This window comes from Ovis canadensis, chromosome 2, assembly GCF_042477335.2.
Source record: "Ovis canadensis isolate MfBH-ARS-UI-01 breed Bighorn chromosome 2, ARS-UI_OviCan_v2, whole genome shotgun sequence".
NCBI classification, from domain to species: domain Eukaryota; kingdom Metazoa; phylum Chordata; class Mammalia; order Artiodactyla; family Bovidae; genus Ovis; species Ovis canadensis.
In genome coordinates this window covers 136,749,171-136,765,064 of record NC_091246.1, presented here as the reverse complement: position 1 = coordinate 136,765,064, position 15,894 = coordinate 136,749,171, and the positions used below count along the sequence as shown (strand labels likewise).

The window sequence follows — 15,894 nt, the reverse complement described above, 5'->3', positions numbered from 1 at the left end:
CTCCTACCCATCATCACAAGATGAAAACTTTACAGAATTTGTATTGGGCAGCCAGCTCCCTTGCATCCAACTGACCTTTCAGAGATACTCGAGCGCTGCAAGAGCAGCTGCCGCCTTCATTGGATACGATGCACTGGTAATCACCAGTGTCTGAAGGGTCACATCTGTTTATGTTGAGATTAAACACTGACACTCTGTCAGTCAAGGTATATTTTTTGCTGCTCCGAATTTCCCTGTTATTCCTCAGCCAAGTGACTTGGAATGGAGATGTTCCCATAACTTCACACTCCAGCTCCACATCACTGTCTTTGACTACCTCCACAGGTTTCAGCTCTCTGATAAAGGTGGGAGGTTCTAAAGATTCAAAAAGGAGACAGAGAACCGCTTACTCCAGGAAGACCCAAGGACCAGCCAGGAGCATAGCCAGAGTGGAAAGGGGAAGCAGTAACACACCTTTCACTTTTAACTCAACGCTGCAGCTTGCAGTCCCTGCATCGTTTTGAGCTTCACAGACGTAAGTCCCACTATTTTCCACCCTGGCCCCGGATATCTGGAAAGTGGCTAAACCATCAATGAAGGAAATGCCATGCTTCTCAACGGCTGTTATTTCGTTCCCATCCAGATACCAAGAAACTCTGATTTCAGGCGTGCCTGTTATCTGGCATTCAAATGTCGTGGATTGTCCATTCCTCAGCACTAGCACTGGGCTGGGCTTTTTAATGAATTGAGGAGGTTCTAAAGATGGGGAAAAACATGTGATGGTGAACATTTTTTATACTAAAGAGCAACGAGCAAAACTGTTTTCTCAAGCCCGCTCCCCTGAAGAAAATCTAGGCAAGCAAGACAGTGAGAAGATACAGAGACCAGACCTTTCACAAAGAGAGAGGCTTTAGTGGTTGCTGTGCCAACATCATTGCTCAGTTGGCAAATGTAGGTCCCCGAATCAGCAGCTTTGGCTGAAAAGAGCTCCAGGATGGTGGAGGTGTCATCCTTCCAGACTGAGCGAGCCGCTCCCGAGTGCAACTCTTTGTTATCTTTAAACCACTTTATAGTCATGGGTGCGGTACCACCCACAAGTGCCTTTAACTGAACCCTTGTATTGGGATTGACATCTTGAGACTGTGGCTTTTCCAGGAAGTAAGGGGGTTCTGGGGTGAAAGAAGAAGCGAAAGGGGAAAGGAAGGTTTATTTTAGAACTGATCAGTCAAGGAAAGAATTAAGAAATGAGAGAGCAGTGAGTTCTCGAGAGGCAGAGACCAAATTTGCCAACCTTTGACTGTCAGATGGCCGCTGCACTGGTTGTGCCCTGCCTTGTTGGTGGCAGAACAAGTGTAGGTGCCGCTGTCTGAACCTTCCAGCTGACTGATTTCCAAGAAGGCAGTGTTGTCATGAAAAGAGAACTTGTATTTTTCACTAGCTGTTATTTCTTGGTCATCTTTGAACCACTGGATGCTTATTGGATGCGACCCGGCCACTATACATTCTAAGTCAATGGAAGACCCTTTAATGCTGTCCATTTTCTTCAGCTTTTTGGTGAATGACGGAGGTATGATGAGATCTATGCAATGAAAAATAAATTAAAAAAAAAAGTCAATCTACTGATTTATAATTTTTTTCTAAAATTGAAAGAGATGAAAGAGCATAGAAATGCCCAGTTCCTCGCCATAAAAGAGCTGTACCAACCTAAGACGTTAATGCTAGCCTTGCAGCTGCTCCTCCCGACGTCATTTTGGACTTCAAAAGTATATTCACCACTATCTCTCTTTTCGGTAGAAATAATCTTCAGTATAGAGACAGTGTCAGTGATGCTGATTTTATATTTTTGGCCCAGGGTCAGTTCTTGGCCCTCTTTAAACCATTTGGCTGTAATCTCCTTAGTCCCTGAAAATTTAACCTGCAAAGTGGCAGGGTCTCCTTGGGTGACATCTATAGACACAGCCTCCTCAATGATTGTTGCAGGTTCTATGGAAAACAAAGGGACAGGTGTGGGTTGTGAATGGCTCTGGTTAAAGGCTTATATCTGCATTTTTTCCCTAGAACCCACGGTGAGCTTTCTGAACCAACCTTTTACTGAGAGTACTGCGGAACACCTTTGTATTCCTGCATCGTTTTTGGCCTGGCAAACATATTTCCCATCGTGCTTGACTTCAATGCCACTGAGGTACAGACTTGCCACATTGTTCTCAAAGGTCATTCTTATGTTATCGTCTTCAGTGATTTCCTCGTTGTCTTTTAGCCAAGTCACCGTGATGGGCAGGGAGCCCTTCAGTGTGGCCTGGAAGGCAGCGGTGCCTCCTCTAAGGGAGCTGGTGCTCTCGATCTTCTTTACAAAGGTTGGGGGTTCTAGTGGAAGGACGAATTCTCAATCAGTACTGACTCTAGAGCAAAACCAGCTTAACAAAAAGCATCGACTCCAAAGAAAAGCCAGTCCGTCATCAGCACTGACACTAACCTCTTAAAGTCACCCTGGCACTGCAGGTGCTGCTGCCCACCTCATTGGTGACCCGACAGTGGTATTCACCCGCATCCGCAGCTACGAACTTGAGGATCTGCAGGCTAACCAGCTGATCCTGAATGAAGGTTTTGTACTTCCTGCCACTTCGTAGTACGGTGTTACCTTTGAACCAAGTGATCTCAAAGGGAGGCGTGCCTGCCACCTCAGCCAGCAACATGACATCATATTCCTTCAACACTTCAATGGGCTTAAATTCCTTGGTAAAGTAAGGTGACTCTACAGTGGAAAGGAATTATTGTGAGTTAGTGGGAGTGGAGTCTGTGCCCTGGGCCATAACTTTGGTAACACAAGGGACAATGTGAACACAAACCTTTCACGATCAGAATGCTACTGCAGTGGTCGCTCCCAGCTTCATTTTGAGCCTCACACATATATTCACCGCTGTCTTCGACAGCAATATCTGTAAGTCTTAGAACCGCAGTGGACTCCACAAAAGACATTTTGTGTTTGCTGCTCTCCTTAATTTCTCTATCATTTGCAAACCACGTTATTTTAATTGGAGGGGTGCCCGTGACTTTGCAGGCTAGCTGGGTGGTGTCTCCCTTCTTTAACAGCTGGGATAGCTCTAACCTTTCAACAAATGTGGCAGGTTCTGTGGAAGGAAGTCATTCAGAGACGTGAGAAAGAGGCAAGGACTAACAAGGGGAGCTCAAAGATGTCAAGGAAATTCTGCAAACCTTTCACAAATAAGTTTGCACTGCACTCCACAGCTCCAGCCACGTTGCTGACTTTACAGGTATATGTGCCTGAATCGGCGGTTTTTACTGCATATAGTTCCAGGGAACTTTCTAAAGCTTCTTTGTTGATATAGCAGCTTCCACCAGAAACCAGCTCTTTGTCACCCTTAAACCATCTGATTGTGAAAGGGGTAGACCCTTGGAAGGTGCTCTTCAGGCACACAGCCGAGCCAGGCAGGACATCCTTTGATGCCGGTTTAGTTACAAAACTGGGTGGTTCTAAAGGAGTATAAAGAAAGAATTTCAAAGAGTTAAGAGGTGCCATTGAAAGGAAGATACCTTAATTTGAACATCATTTACATAAGAGTGAAAGGCACAGTCTCCAGCCAACCTTGCACAATCAGGGCTCCGCTGCAATCTTTGCTTCCCACGGAATTCGTGGCTCGACAGGTGAAATTCCCGGCATCACTCATGTCTACTCTGCTTATTTCCAAAGAGGCTGTGCCTTCCACAAAGGCTATTCTGTATCTGTCAGAGGAGGCTATTTCTTTACCATCCTTAAACCAGGACACCCTCATGGGGAGGGAGCCAGCAATTTTGCAGTCCAGCCTGCAGGTGCCACTAACCACACTGTCCACGTTTCGAAGGGGTTTGGTGAAGAATGGAGCAATGTCTCGATCTGTTCATGGCACAAGAAGAGAAGAAAGAACAATGTGGAAAAGGGCACAGTGATTTTAGTGTCGGTTGTCAGTTGGCTTTCAGGAATATGGGAGCACAGGTTTCTACGGATACTAACCTAAGACAGTGAAGGTTGTCTCACAGGAGCTGCTGCCCACTTCATTGGAAATCTCAAACGTGTACTGGCCACTATCGTGCAGTTCAGCTGAATAAAATTTGAGTTGGGCAACATTGTTTTTGAAACTTATCCTATACTTTTTACTGGCAACCAACGGTCTCCCGTCTTTGTACCATTTTGGCTTGAGTTCTGGGGTGCCTGTGACTGTGTACTCCAGCGTGGCTGGGTCTCCCGCAGTCACTTGGATCAGTTCTGCTCTCTCAATGATTTTAGCGGGTTCTACAATGGTATTAAATAGTTAGAATTCTGCAGTGTTGATTAAGGTTTCATTTTTAAAGGAAATATCAATTCAAAATGTTTCTCCACGAACCTTTAACTATTAATTCCCCAACAGACGTTTGGCTTCCGGCTTCATTTTCAGCCAGGCATGTGTATTTATCACCAAAACTAATCTGCACATCAGGGATTATCAAGACTGCCACACCATTGACAAAGCTCATTTTGATCTTTCCATCTTCTTTAATGATCTCCTGTCCTTTCAACCATGTGACAGAAATGGGTTCTGACCCTCTCACGGCAGCTTGTAAGGTAACCGTCTGTCCTGCCAGTGCAGTAAAATCATCTACTTTCTTTACAAAGGTTGGTGGTTCTAGTTAAAGAAAGACAGCACATAAAATTGATCATTTCCAAACAGTTTGACACCATGTGCATTCAAGAATTTTATCTCGATTACATTTATCTAGTCCATAGTGTTGGTTGATTAGAAAAAGAAATCCAGTTTAAGAGGTATTACAATTCCATGCAAGAAGAAGATGCAAAGATACATGGCTATCAGCTGACAAAATCGCTTATTGCATCATTCACTTTTGTAGACCCGGGTTCAATTCCTGGGTCTGAAAGATCCCCTGGAGAAGGAAATGGCAACCCGCTCCAGTATTCTTGCCTGGAAAATCCCCTGGACAGAGGAGCCTCGTGGGCGACAGTCCGTGGGGTCGCAAGAGTCGGATACAACTTAGCAACTAAACCACCACTACCACGAGAGACTCACTATTTACACTGGCCTCAAGATAAAGACTGCATTGTCCCCAGGGTCCTAAGTCAAACCGAAGGCAAAACGTATTTTCAAAAATTAGGAGAAGAGGAGAGTGTACCCATTTTACTTCCTTGAGCTAAGAAAGCTATTTCGACAGTTTATTAAAGAGATATCAAATTTTCAAGCACTAACCTTTTAGTAAGTGGGTTGCAACACAGCCACACTTCCCAACTTCATTAGCAACCACACACTCATAGTCACCAACGTCCGCACTATTAAAAGAAAAGATCTCCAGGGACACAGTGGACTTCTGAGAAAACAACCTGTACTTTTTACTACTTCGAATTTGCTTCTTATCCTTGAACCAGCTAATTTCAAATGGTCCAGTGCCTGCGATTTCACACTGAAGGAGGGCATTTGTTCCTCTCACTATGTCTGCAGGCTCAAGAGTTTTGATGAAAGAAGGAGGTTCTACAAAAGCATGAAAGTATTGTATAAGTTATGTGTTACAAACAGTTAAAAAGAAAATCTTTTCTCAAAAACCGATGGACTAGGACCAAGTCAACAAACCTTTGATAACTATTTCAGTACTGCAACTATCACCACCAACGTCATTCACTGCTTCACACGAGTAAGTCCCGCTGTCTTCCACTTTTACATCCGTAATATCAAGGACAGCCTCAGAGTTGACAAAAGACATTCTGATTGTGTTACTCTCAGTAAGTTCTTTGTTATTTTTAAACCAAGTAACCTGGATCACAGGTGAGCCTTTCAGCTTGCAGTGGAGGCGTGCTGATTCACCTGGGAGCATTAAGTAAGAAGGATCCACCTTCTTCACAAAGGATGGTGGCTCTATATGAAGTTAACAAAAGAGAAAAGGAAAAGATATCTGAAGCATAAAGCACACACAAAGTAGACATCACACAATAAAAAGACACACACACACACACAAAAAATGTCTTCATGAAATTCCTGAACAGGTTGTAGTGTACTTAATAGCTTTCCACATTTCTATGAATCCAAAATGTTTTCCCAGAGTTTTGATTTAAAAAATAAACAAACAAAAACAAAACTAAACAAATTCTACTTAGACAAAGAGCAATTTTATGAAAGAAGAGATTCAAGGATTGCCTAGACACTCAAAGTTCTTAGAAGTAGTTTTAAGCAAGCGATGTTAATGGCAGACAGCTTGAAACAAACAAGAGTAAGTGAATTCTGGAAAAGACTTAAAAAATAAAATCAAAAAATTTCAGGATTTTCCCAAACCAAAACAATTGCTGAGATGAAATCATTTTCATCATAAAATGCGCCGACTGCAGTGTGTCAACAATTTGTCTACTGAGGCATCCCTGCAGAGAAGGGAGTGAAACATTGTTCACACACTTCTTACCTCTGATAGTTACTGTCGCTGAAGTGGAGCTGCTTCCAGCCTCATTGGAAGCTGTACAAACATAGGTTCCTGAATCTTTGAGTTTGGCCAGAGGGATCTCAAGTGATGCTATTTTATCTTCAAAATAGATCTTATAATCTTTCCCAGGGGGGAGCTTCTGCCCATTTTTGCTCCACGTAATTGTGACTTTTCTGTCTTCATCTACTTGGCCCTCAAGGTGGATCTTCTTATTGATAGCTGATTGTACAGGCTCCAGTTCTTTAATGAAATGTGGTTTGTCAATTATGTCCAACTCAGCTTGGCAGGTGTCGGCTCCAAACTTGTTAGAAGCCTTACAGGAGTAAACTCCTCTATCGTGAACTGTAAGATTTGAGAGCTCTAAAATGTGTTTGTTGTCTACATCTGAAATCTTGCAGGTAGGGGAAGGTGAGAGGGCCATGCCATCTTTCTGCCAAATGGTTTCAATCACGGGAGTGCCTGTCACTGTGCAGAGAAACTTGGCTGCCTTACCCACAAAAGTCGTTATGGACTTAGGTCTGGAGAAGAAGGTTGGTGGATACGCCTCTGTAAGAGAAATGTTTTCAGTGTTATATTTTGTCCCCACAAAGCTACTGCTGTAATTACATATTCCAAGAAAGAGAAGAGATGAGTTATAGCTTCAGATAGACATGAGACATTATTTAAAGTAGGGTAATGTATTAAGAAGATGAAAAGATGCATCAAAGGAAAGGGACGAGAATGTTTTTTTATAGCAGAGCAAGACAGCACTTTAAACTTTAAATATAAGAAGATTTGTTCTTCTTTTATTTCACAACATTAACTTACAATTGCTAAAGACCTGTCCATTTTATTAGCTGATTAATTGTTTGAACTATCTGATAAGCAATTCAACTGGTACTTTAATTCTGCAAATCAGAAGACTGTAATAAGGAATATAAAGAAAATGTTCTTGACTTTTCTGAAGAGCAGGGATATTAAATGAGTAATAGAAAAAGTCTGAATAGTTTTATAAAGTCTAACCCTCATGTTTCAACTATAAATGCATCTGCTAAACCATTTCAAACTTGTAAAAATATATGTGGCAGTAATTTTCTATGTCCATTCTGCATTTGGAAGAAAGCCTTTAGGAATCTCTCTTTTTGGTTAAAAAAAAATACTCCTCTTTCTTCTTTCCTCTGTGACTTGAAGCTCAAGTGTTAGCTCCATTACTGAACAGGCCTATTTTGGAAAAAGAAATTTCCCAAAGTGTCATTAAGAATAATGCCATGCACTTGGTGGCATAGGTATTCTCTGATCGCAAAGCAAAAGCCACTGAATGGGTCACTGTGGGCCTGGGGTGTGGAGTTCCAACATGGAAGAGTTGTGGAGGAGAGGAAGCTATGGGTAACCCCGTCTTTTCCAAGTCAGTGACAGGTGCTGCATCTGTCTTTCCCCTCCATGCTCTCATTGGAAGAGAAGATCAAGGTAATATGGCAATCAACTAAACTTCAGAAAGAAAAAGAAGAGAAAAGGACAGGCCCACCCGGGCGTTTAGTGCATGGCTTCTGTCAACAGCGCAAGTCATGGCTACCCCTGATCCCAAACCATAATTCATAAGCTCATAGTCACATTTTCCCATGGTAGAGAGAAAGCAAGAGAGACAGAGAGGCAAGGAAGGGAGAGAAAGGAAAGCGCTACTAATCTTTTTTGCTAATAAGGGAATTCAGACACTTGAGTGTAACCTACTTGACAGTCATTCTGCATGTTATTAGGAAACTAAGAACAGAATATTTGTGTAGTTATTCTTATTTTTGAGTTAGTAATAAAGCCTAGGGTGAGAATCCTAGCTTAGAGTCCTGTAATACCTCCCTGTCTCTTACTAGGATTTGTTTAACTTTAGTCTTATGCTCTGCCCTTTTTTTCCCCTGTTCTGCTTTTTCCTGTTCTTAATTGGTTAAATGATTCCAAGTTATGAAATATATTGGGACATCATTTATTTTTTAGCAGCACCAAAGTGTCCTGAAAATTTTTTCTACTAAGGGACAAGCCAGACTATTTAAAGAAAAGAAAGAGAACAAAACAAAAACCCAAACCAAACTATCAGGAGTCACTGCTTGTATGATTCCTCGACATCCTCTTGAAATAAAAAGCTATTTTTTTTTCTTTAACTGTTGTCAGAAATAGGACTGTAAACAAGAATTTCTCATCTCTCATAGGCTCTGCAGGAGCCACTGTGTTACCACGTTGGATGTTGGTCTCTCCAGTTGGTAGAACACACACTTCCTGCACCTATAAGAAAGTAAAATAGGCAATACTATGAAATGGAACGACATCTGTGTCAGCGTATGGCATTTACCTGTCACAGTCAGTGTGGCTGTGCAGCTGACACTGCCATACTCGTTGGAAGCTTTGCAGGTGTACTCGCCACAGTCAACAACCTGGGTTCTCAGGATTTCCAGGGTGGTGACATAATTTGCAGACCGAATAGAACACTTGTCACTTTCATAGATTTCTCGTCCAGCTTTGAACCACTGGAAGCGGACATTGGGGGCGCTGTGGATCTCACAGGTAAATTTGGCGAGGTGGCCCAGGGCTACTTCCAGGGGCTCAATTCTCCTCCTGATCACTGGAGCAGCTGCAAAGGGAAGCAGAGGCTGTTAGCAAACCTCCTTACTAGGCACCTCACATTTTTCTTTTCCTTCTAACTTTTGTTGCTGTTAATGGAGTAGAACAGTTGAAACTGGTGAGATGGATTGCAGCAGTTTAAGACAAGTGACTGGAAAATGAGAAAGATCATTGAAGGCAAAAGAAGACAATGAGCAGCTTTCAACATATTCACGTGTTATTTTCCAGTGAATTGTGAAAAATGTGATGCTTTATAAAATAGAAAAAAAATGTGATGCTTTGGCTTACATGCATAGCAACATGATACATTTGTTTAATATACCATGCCGACTAGGAAAACTCAGAATAACGTGAAAGAAACATGATCTACTAAATAAAGTGATGTAGTGAAACAATAGCAAAAAAAAAAAAAAAAGATATCAAAGTGAGAAACACAGACAATTAATCATGGTTATTTTGAATTTAAGAATGAGCCTGATGATTTCAGGGTAACTAGGTGTTCACTGACAGCTTTTGATTATATATCATTAAACTTAAAACATCAGTTTTATGAAATATATGAAAATACATTTATTTTTTTAAAATAAATAGCAGTATAACTATAACGTACCACTCAGTAAGGCAGTAAGGGAAAAGGAGAAGAGTTAATAACCATGATTATGTCTGTGATTTCATTTTTACTCTAAATAAATTCTGGCAACGGCAGGTAAGTGAAAATTCAGTGATGAAACCTAAATCACTACAACCCAGTGAATGTTAGAGCTTGATCCAATGAATCCTTAAAAATCCAACCTCTTTTGACTACAGTGAGTTTTGCTGAAGTTGTTGCTTTTCCACGGTCATTCAAGGCCTCGCACGTATATTCCCCTTGATGCTCTTCTCTATCTACCTTGTCGATTACCAGCGTATATGTATTTTGATCCTGTAAACACTTGAACTTTTCATCTGAAGGGACCCGTTTACTCTCAAAATACCAGTTCACCTCTTTGGCGTTTGTTATGGATGACGTGAGGCTTATGATGTCACCTTCCTCGGCAGTTGTGTCCACCAAGGGCGTCTGTACAACAGGAGAATCCTCTCCGAGCTTCCTGTCTTCCTCATCCTCAGCTTCCTGTATCTCTACTGTCCCAACCTCCTCAGTACCACCTTCAGAGACTTTCTCTTTTTCCTCTGATGGTTTTGGTATCTCATCCTGTTTTTCATCATAAACAGCAGCAGAAGCAGTTGTGGTACCCACAGCTTTGACCTGACTCTCCACCTTAAAATAACTGATCTCTTCCTTCGCGATAAGATACTTAGATTCAACTTCTGGTTCAGTGATTGCTTCAAGCTTCTGTGAACTGGAAAAAGAAACATCTTCCTGCAAGACTACTGTGGCTCCTTTCTCAATTCCAGGCTCCTCAGCTGTTAAAATGTTCATTTCCTCACATATAGAGCACAACGCCTCCTTCAGTTCAGTTTTCAAGTCAGCCATTTGAGGATCAATGCCTTTAATAGTGAGGGTTAATTCTTCTGTCAGAGATTTCACTGAGGTAATCAGATAGGTGCACATAATGCAGTTGGGCTCTTGGGTAAAGTCTACGGCCTTGACCTCCACCTGTTCAATGTTTCTTAACCATTCAGAGAAAAGACTCAGTTGCTCGCTGGCCACTGCTGCTTCCAAAGCACTGCGGATCTGAGTTTTCAGGTTTAATCGCTGCTCTTCTGGAATACCAGAAAGCAAACTTTCCTTAACAAGAAAATCACTTCCCTGCACCTCCTGCACACCATTTACTGCCATAGGCTCCTTTTTATACTCCGTGGTTTGGTTCAGGGGCAATGCCAAGGTGTCAGAATGCTCTTCCTTGAGCAGTATCTGCTTTTCTTCACATGCTAATGGAAACCTTAAGGACTGGCCTTCCTCAATCCTGTCTGCAAAATCTTGCCCTGCACTATCCAGTTGATTCACACTTTCCATCAAAATTTCACTTTCTGTGCACGTGTGTTCTGAAGGGACCCGGGAGACTGTGACGTCAGGACCCTGGAAACTTTGTGCATGTCCCTCAGCTAAGCTCTGATTCAGGAAGACAGCATTTCGTGACTCTTGCTTTTGAGAAGTCTCTCTTTGCCTTCTTTCCACTGCAGACACTGTCTTCTCTTTTGATAAAAGTACTTCCTCAGCCACAGAGGTTGGATATGAATGGGCTGGTGTTTCTTTTATTGATGGCTGTGGATAACTCTCTTCAGGTTCAGCTAATAAAGTCTGCAGAGACTCAACTGTTGACGAACTAATTTCCTCTATGGACATGGCACTTGGGAAGATTTTTTCCACATCTGATAGAACTACCTGTGACTCAGGCTCTTGACACATCACAGTATCTTCTCTGGGGAGGGTGTCCTGGGACTGGGTAATCTGCAGCTGTAAATTGGGAGGTAGTTCCTTGATAGGCTGGACATGAATAGTGCCACTGATGGAAAGTTCTCTGGTGCTTTCAGGAGTGGGCATATGGTGTTCCAACATGACTGTGGATTGCAGTTGCTCAGCTTTTAAAGTAACTTGACTGCTTAGTTCATTGGTTTTAACCACGTGCTCATACGAAAACTGTTGTTTTTCTTCTGCAATTAAAGAAGCTTTCAAAATGGCATCTTTTACGAAAGTTACAACTTCCTGCTCTGAGTCGACCGTCTCAAGTGCAGGGTCCTTCAACGATGTGTGTGGAAAACCTTCCGGAGCCTCTGGTGTGGGCGCTGCTTTGCAGGCGGCATCAGTCGTGTCTGTGTCTTCCGGAAGCACAAACAGCTCTGCTGCACAGGCGGACTCACCCCACACATTCTCTGCTTTACAGACATAGAGACCACCATCTTCTTTCTGAGGATCGTTGACGATGAATGTCCCGGAACCATCAGGATTGTGAATGATAGTGTAATAAACATTGGTACAAAGTTGCTTGTTTTCTTTGAACCATAGAACAGTGGGTGCAGGCTCTCCGAGTACCATGTATTCAAAGATGGCAGGGAGGCCCGGCACACAGTGCACTGGTTTTAACTCCTTAAGGAAGGAAGGAGGACAAGGACCTTGGAGCTTTTCCAGAGACTTCTCCTCTGCTGACTCTGGTTCTTCATGGCCCTCGGCTTCAGAATTTATTTTCAGATACGCGCTACACATTGCCTGCCCATATTCATTACTGGCAATACATGTATATTCTCCCTCATCCTCCAGTTTGGTGAACAGAATGATTAAGCTGTGATCATTACCGTCAAACAGAAATTTGTAATCAGCGGAAGGGGTTAACATTGCTCCATTAAAGAACCACTGTATCTGGGGTGTGGGAATGCCAATGACAGAAACAAACAGCTTCGCCACATCCCCTATGCTTATTTCAGCATTTGACATTTCTTTGATGAAAACTGGGGCACTGCCCTCCTTTTTGGAATCAAATTTAGGTGAATAAACTGAAGGTTCAGACAAAGGTTCGAGTGTTTCATTTCTATTAGATAACTGAAGGTCACAGCTAGAGGTTTGAGGTCCTTCTTCTTCAGCAGACAGAAGAGAAATAGAAAACTCTGTATGGGAAAAAATGATTATTATTTTACTATCAATTTTACTTGAATAAATGAAGAAGTCAAAGAATTACACACCAATTGACAGTCTTCTTCTGCTTTATTCCTGAAATTGTTAATTATCATGAGATTAATTTATCAAAAAGCACATTTCTAAAATTTTAACCTTAGCTTATCATATCACATGATTATAAATACTGTACTGATGCAACTTTCAATCCATTTCATTTGTGTTAGAGTTTATAAATTTTAAAGATGTTCTTATGAGTTTTTCTTTGTGATAGTCTCAGTTCTAAAGTTTGCAAAACTGCTGGCTAATTATTTATAATAAAAGAATTCTGGATCCAAATATTTTTCTTTAACTAAAATTTCTTTACCTAAAAATTCCAATAAATATTAAGTAACTAATATCATTTAATATTACTTAAATATTAAATAAAAAAATGAGGACTATTTAAATAAATGGCTAAAAAGATCCATAATTATTTCTTACATTTAGAATTTTCTTGAGTTTAAGAATGATCTTCATTGTCAAATTAAGACTGTTTATTTCCAAAATAAAACATCTAGTTTTAGTTACTGCTTATAAACTGAGGCCATTATTAAAAATAAGTGGCTACAGAAAATGGTTGATCTGAATTTCTAAGAGAAACACTGTTTTCAGCTACTAGAAATGCAGGGCTTCTTTTGCCTGTGTAAATTGCCACATCACTTCAGCAAAGCTTTTATAATGAGGCTTATGCCAAGAAAATGGGAGAATCAGAAATGAGAGAAAACTCCAGCATTAAAAATTTGATTATATTTTATTGCACGAGAAATACCTATACAGTCTTATTGAACAGAAAAATAAGCAATGAATAACAGATATTCTTTAAAGGTTCATCAACAGAATGAAAGAAATGTAATTTGATAACAAGAGATTAGCTTTTCATTGAATTTGTTTGGTATGTAGAACAACTCTGTTAATAACAGTTTTATTACTTTACCTACAAGTAGTTTGACTATTGTATTAGTTCACTCCACCTGCATTACAGGGAACAGTCTTATGTCTTAACACAAATGTATAAGCAGTAGAGCAAGACTCCAGTGTCTGTTGGCTATAAATATATTGATAAAACTTATCTCTAAATACTCAATTATTTATCATTTCAATTAGTAAGTTGTAAAAACATTGATTAATTTCACATTCTAATGACCACTTAACTTCACATTTAATCTATAATGTTATCACTCATGTCAGCTTTCCCTTCATTTATACTCCCAAAATATCCGTAAAGGGAATGAATGTCAATAGAGTGAAAATACCCTTACTCACTAACATGTTGAAATATTTTTAGTGTTTTCCCTTTCTTCTAAACGTGGTATAGTAACCATAAAAAGATACTAAATGAAATTCAAGAGTGCTGCAACATGAAAGGTGTAGTTAAAAATACATGCAATAGTTACAGCTAATAATTATGTCTAGATTCTACTATGCATAGTACAATGAATTTTATATCTAGCATAAGAGAAATTAATATCTCAGGCTTTTAAGTTATATGCCATTGAGCTGGAAAATAAAAAATTCCATTTAATTATCTGTAACAATAAGTAAGCCAAGTGTGGGCAAGGCTTATTTTTCTTTATTCAGTCATTTCTATTTTGAATATTCTCAAGTTCAATGCTCCGGAGACTAACAGAATTCTAATGAGCAAAACCAAATAAAGCCCACCTTTTTATAAGCATAAAAGTATAGTTTTCAGCTCTTTCTGCAATCCAAAAAGGCAATAAAACTTTTCTTCTTCTTTTTTAAGAACAAGTTTGAATTATTGTGATGCTGTATAATGTTCGGGTAAAGTGTGCTTGTTTGTCATAACTTGAATTTGTAACTTATTTAAACATCCACTGTGTGATTAAGACTAGAATAAATCCCCAAGTCTCTAAACTGTAGAATTACTTTTATTTCAGGGATTTATGACAATATTACATCATGTCTATAATCACAACCACAGATATTGTGTGCTCGTTGGTTGAAACAGAAATGATAGTTCCACAACAGTGTATCTATATTGATAAGTTATGGGTGACTCTAAGCAAGCAAAGCCAATGTTCTTCTGCAGGGCAGTGAGAAGGGTGGAGTATAAGCCTGACTGCTGTGTCTAGATCCTATGTATCCTCCCAGGTTTCTTATTTAATTTGAAAGGCTTTTAGGGAATTCCCACTGTGGGAATAAAAAATGTGACAAATGAAAGAAACATAATAAACATAACTGGATATATGGATTCTTTTGAAAATTTAAATGACTAATGTTTTACAATTCAATTAAAATTAGTATATTTAATATGACCATGGTATGTAAACATTGCTCAATTCAGGGTGGAAAACAGCCATAAGATAATAGTGAGTAATTTACAGAGCTGGAAGAAGAAAAGTTTCACAATCTAATTGCTATATTCTATTATTCCTCTTGTCAACTGTGGCAAAGCTAAAATCCATTCTGAATTATATTCAGAGAAGTTACTACTGACTAGAATGACACACCATCAGAGTTGAATGATTGCCTCTGAGGTCTTTTGGGCTAACCCTTTGTTTTTATACAGGAAAACTAAATTTCTTTGTATTTATTATATGAGAGAAAATTTAGTTCACAGTGGCACTTAGGTATGTTAAGGATTTTGTGAATTTACTATAATTATAATTTTGAAAAACCAAAAGAGTCACTTTAGAAACATACATGTTGATATATCTTAAATTTGAATGCTTATTAATTTCTAGTTAGCTTTAAAAATAAAATTCAGGAAAATGACAGCAAAGCTAATTATCTTACTATTTGTATATAATCTGAAATACAAATTACCATACTGCCTCAATATTAAAAGTATCCCACCTTCTTTTTCTAATTTTAAAGATTCTGAAATTGTACTACAGCTTAAAGTTTATATGTAAATGAGATACAGTAGTCCTTTCCTCATCCCAGGCAAGTATCAAATTAATGTTGCATTTTTATACTTAGGCTTCCCTGGTAGCTTAGAGGTTAAAGCATCTGCCTGCAATGCAGGAGACCCGGGTTCGATCCCTGGGTTGGGAAGTTCCCCTGGAGAAGGAAATGGCAACCCACTCCAGGATTCTTGCCTGGAGAATCCCATGGACAGAGGAGCCTGGTGGGCTACAGTCCATGGGGTTGCAAAGAGTCAGACACAACTGAGCGACTTCACTTTTATACTTAATGTTGTCTCAAAATTTGAGAAAATGAAGCAGTTTCAAAAGTGGAAAGATATTTGCATATTCTGCAAATGTCTAGGTGAATTTTATCCACCAAGAGAACACCATTGGTCCCTTCAACACCAGTAAGAGTTAACA

The 15,894-nt window shown here is 40.0% G+C and overlaps 1 protein-coding gene across 1 annotated transcript in view; it reads right to left on the bottom strand.

Moving 5' to 3' along the window:
• The window catches only part of TTN (titin), a 275,748-nt gene that overhangs the window by 195,170 nt on the left and 64,684 nt on the right, over positions 1–15,894 (bottom strand). The window contains exons 46-61 of the mRNA XM_069577076.1: positions 8,747–9,025; positions 6,412–6,975; positions 5,592–5,873; positions 5,214–5,492; positions 4,359–4,637; positions 3,989–4,267; positions 3,584–3,871; positions 3,193–3,471; positions 2,826–3,107; positions 2,453–2,731; positions 2,065–2,343; positions 1,684–1,962; positions 1,271–1,558; positions 870–1,148; positions 454–735; positions 76–354 (exon numbers count right to left, since the gene is read on the bottom strand). Coding sequence (XP_069433177.1) covers positions 76–354; positions 454–735; positions 870–1,148; positions 1,271–1,558; positions 1,684–1,962; positions 2,065–2,343; positions 2,453–2,731; positions 2,826–3,107; positions 3,193–3,471; positions 3,584–3,871; positions 3,989–4,267; positions 4,359–4,637; positions 5,214–5,492; positions 5,592–5,873; positions 6,412–6,975; positions 8,747–9,025 — 4,776 coding nt within the window. The remainder of the gene's footprint in view (positions 1–75; positions 355–453; positions 736–869; positions 1,149–1,270; positions 1,559–1,683; positions 1,963–2,064; positions 2,344–2,452; positions 2,732–2,825; positions 3,108–3,192; positions 3,472–3,583; positions 3,872–3,988; positions 4,268–4,358; positions 4,638–5,213; positions 5,493–5,591; positions 5,874–6,411; positions 6,976–8,746; positions 9,026–15,894) is intronic.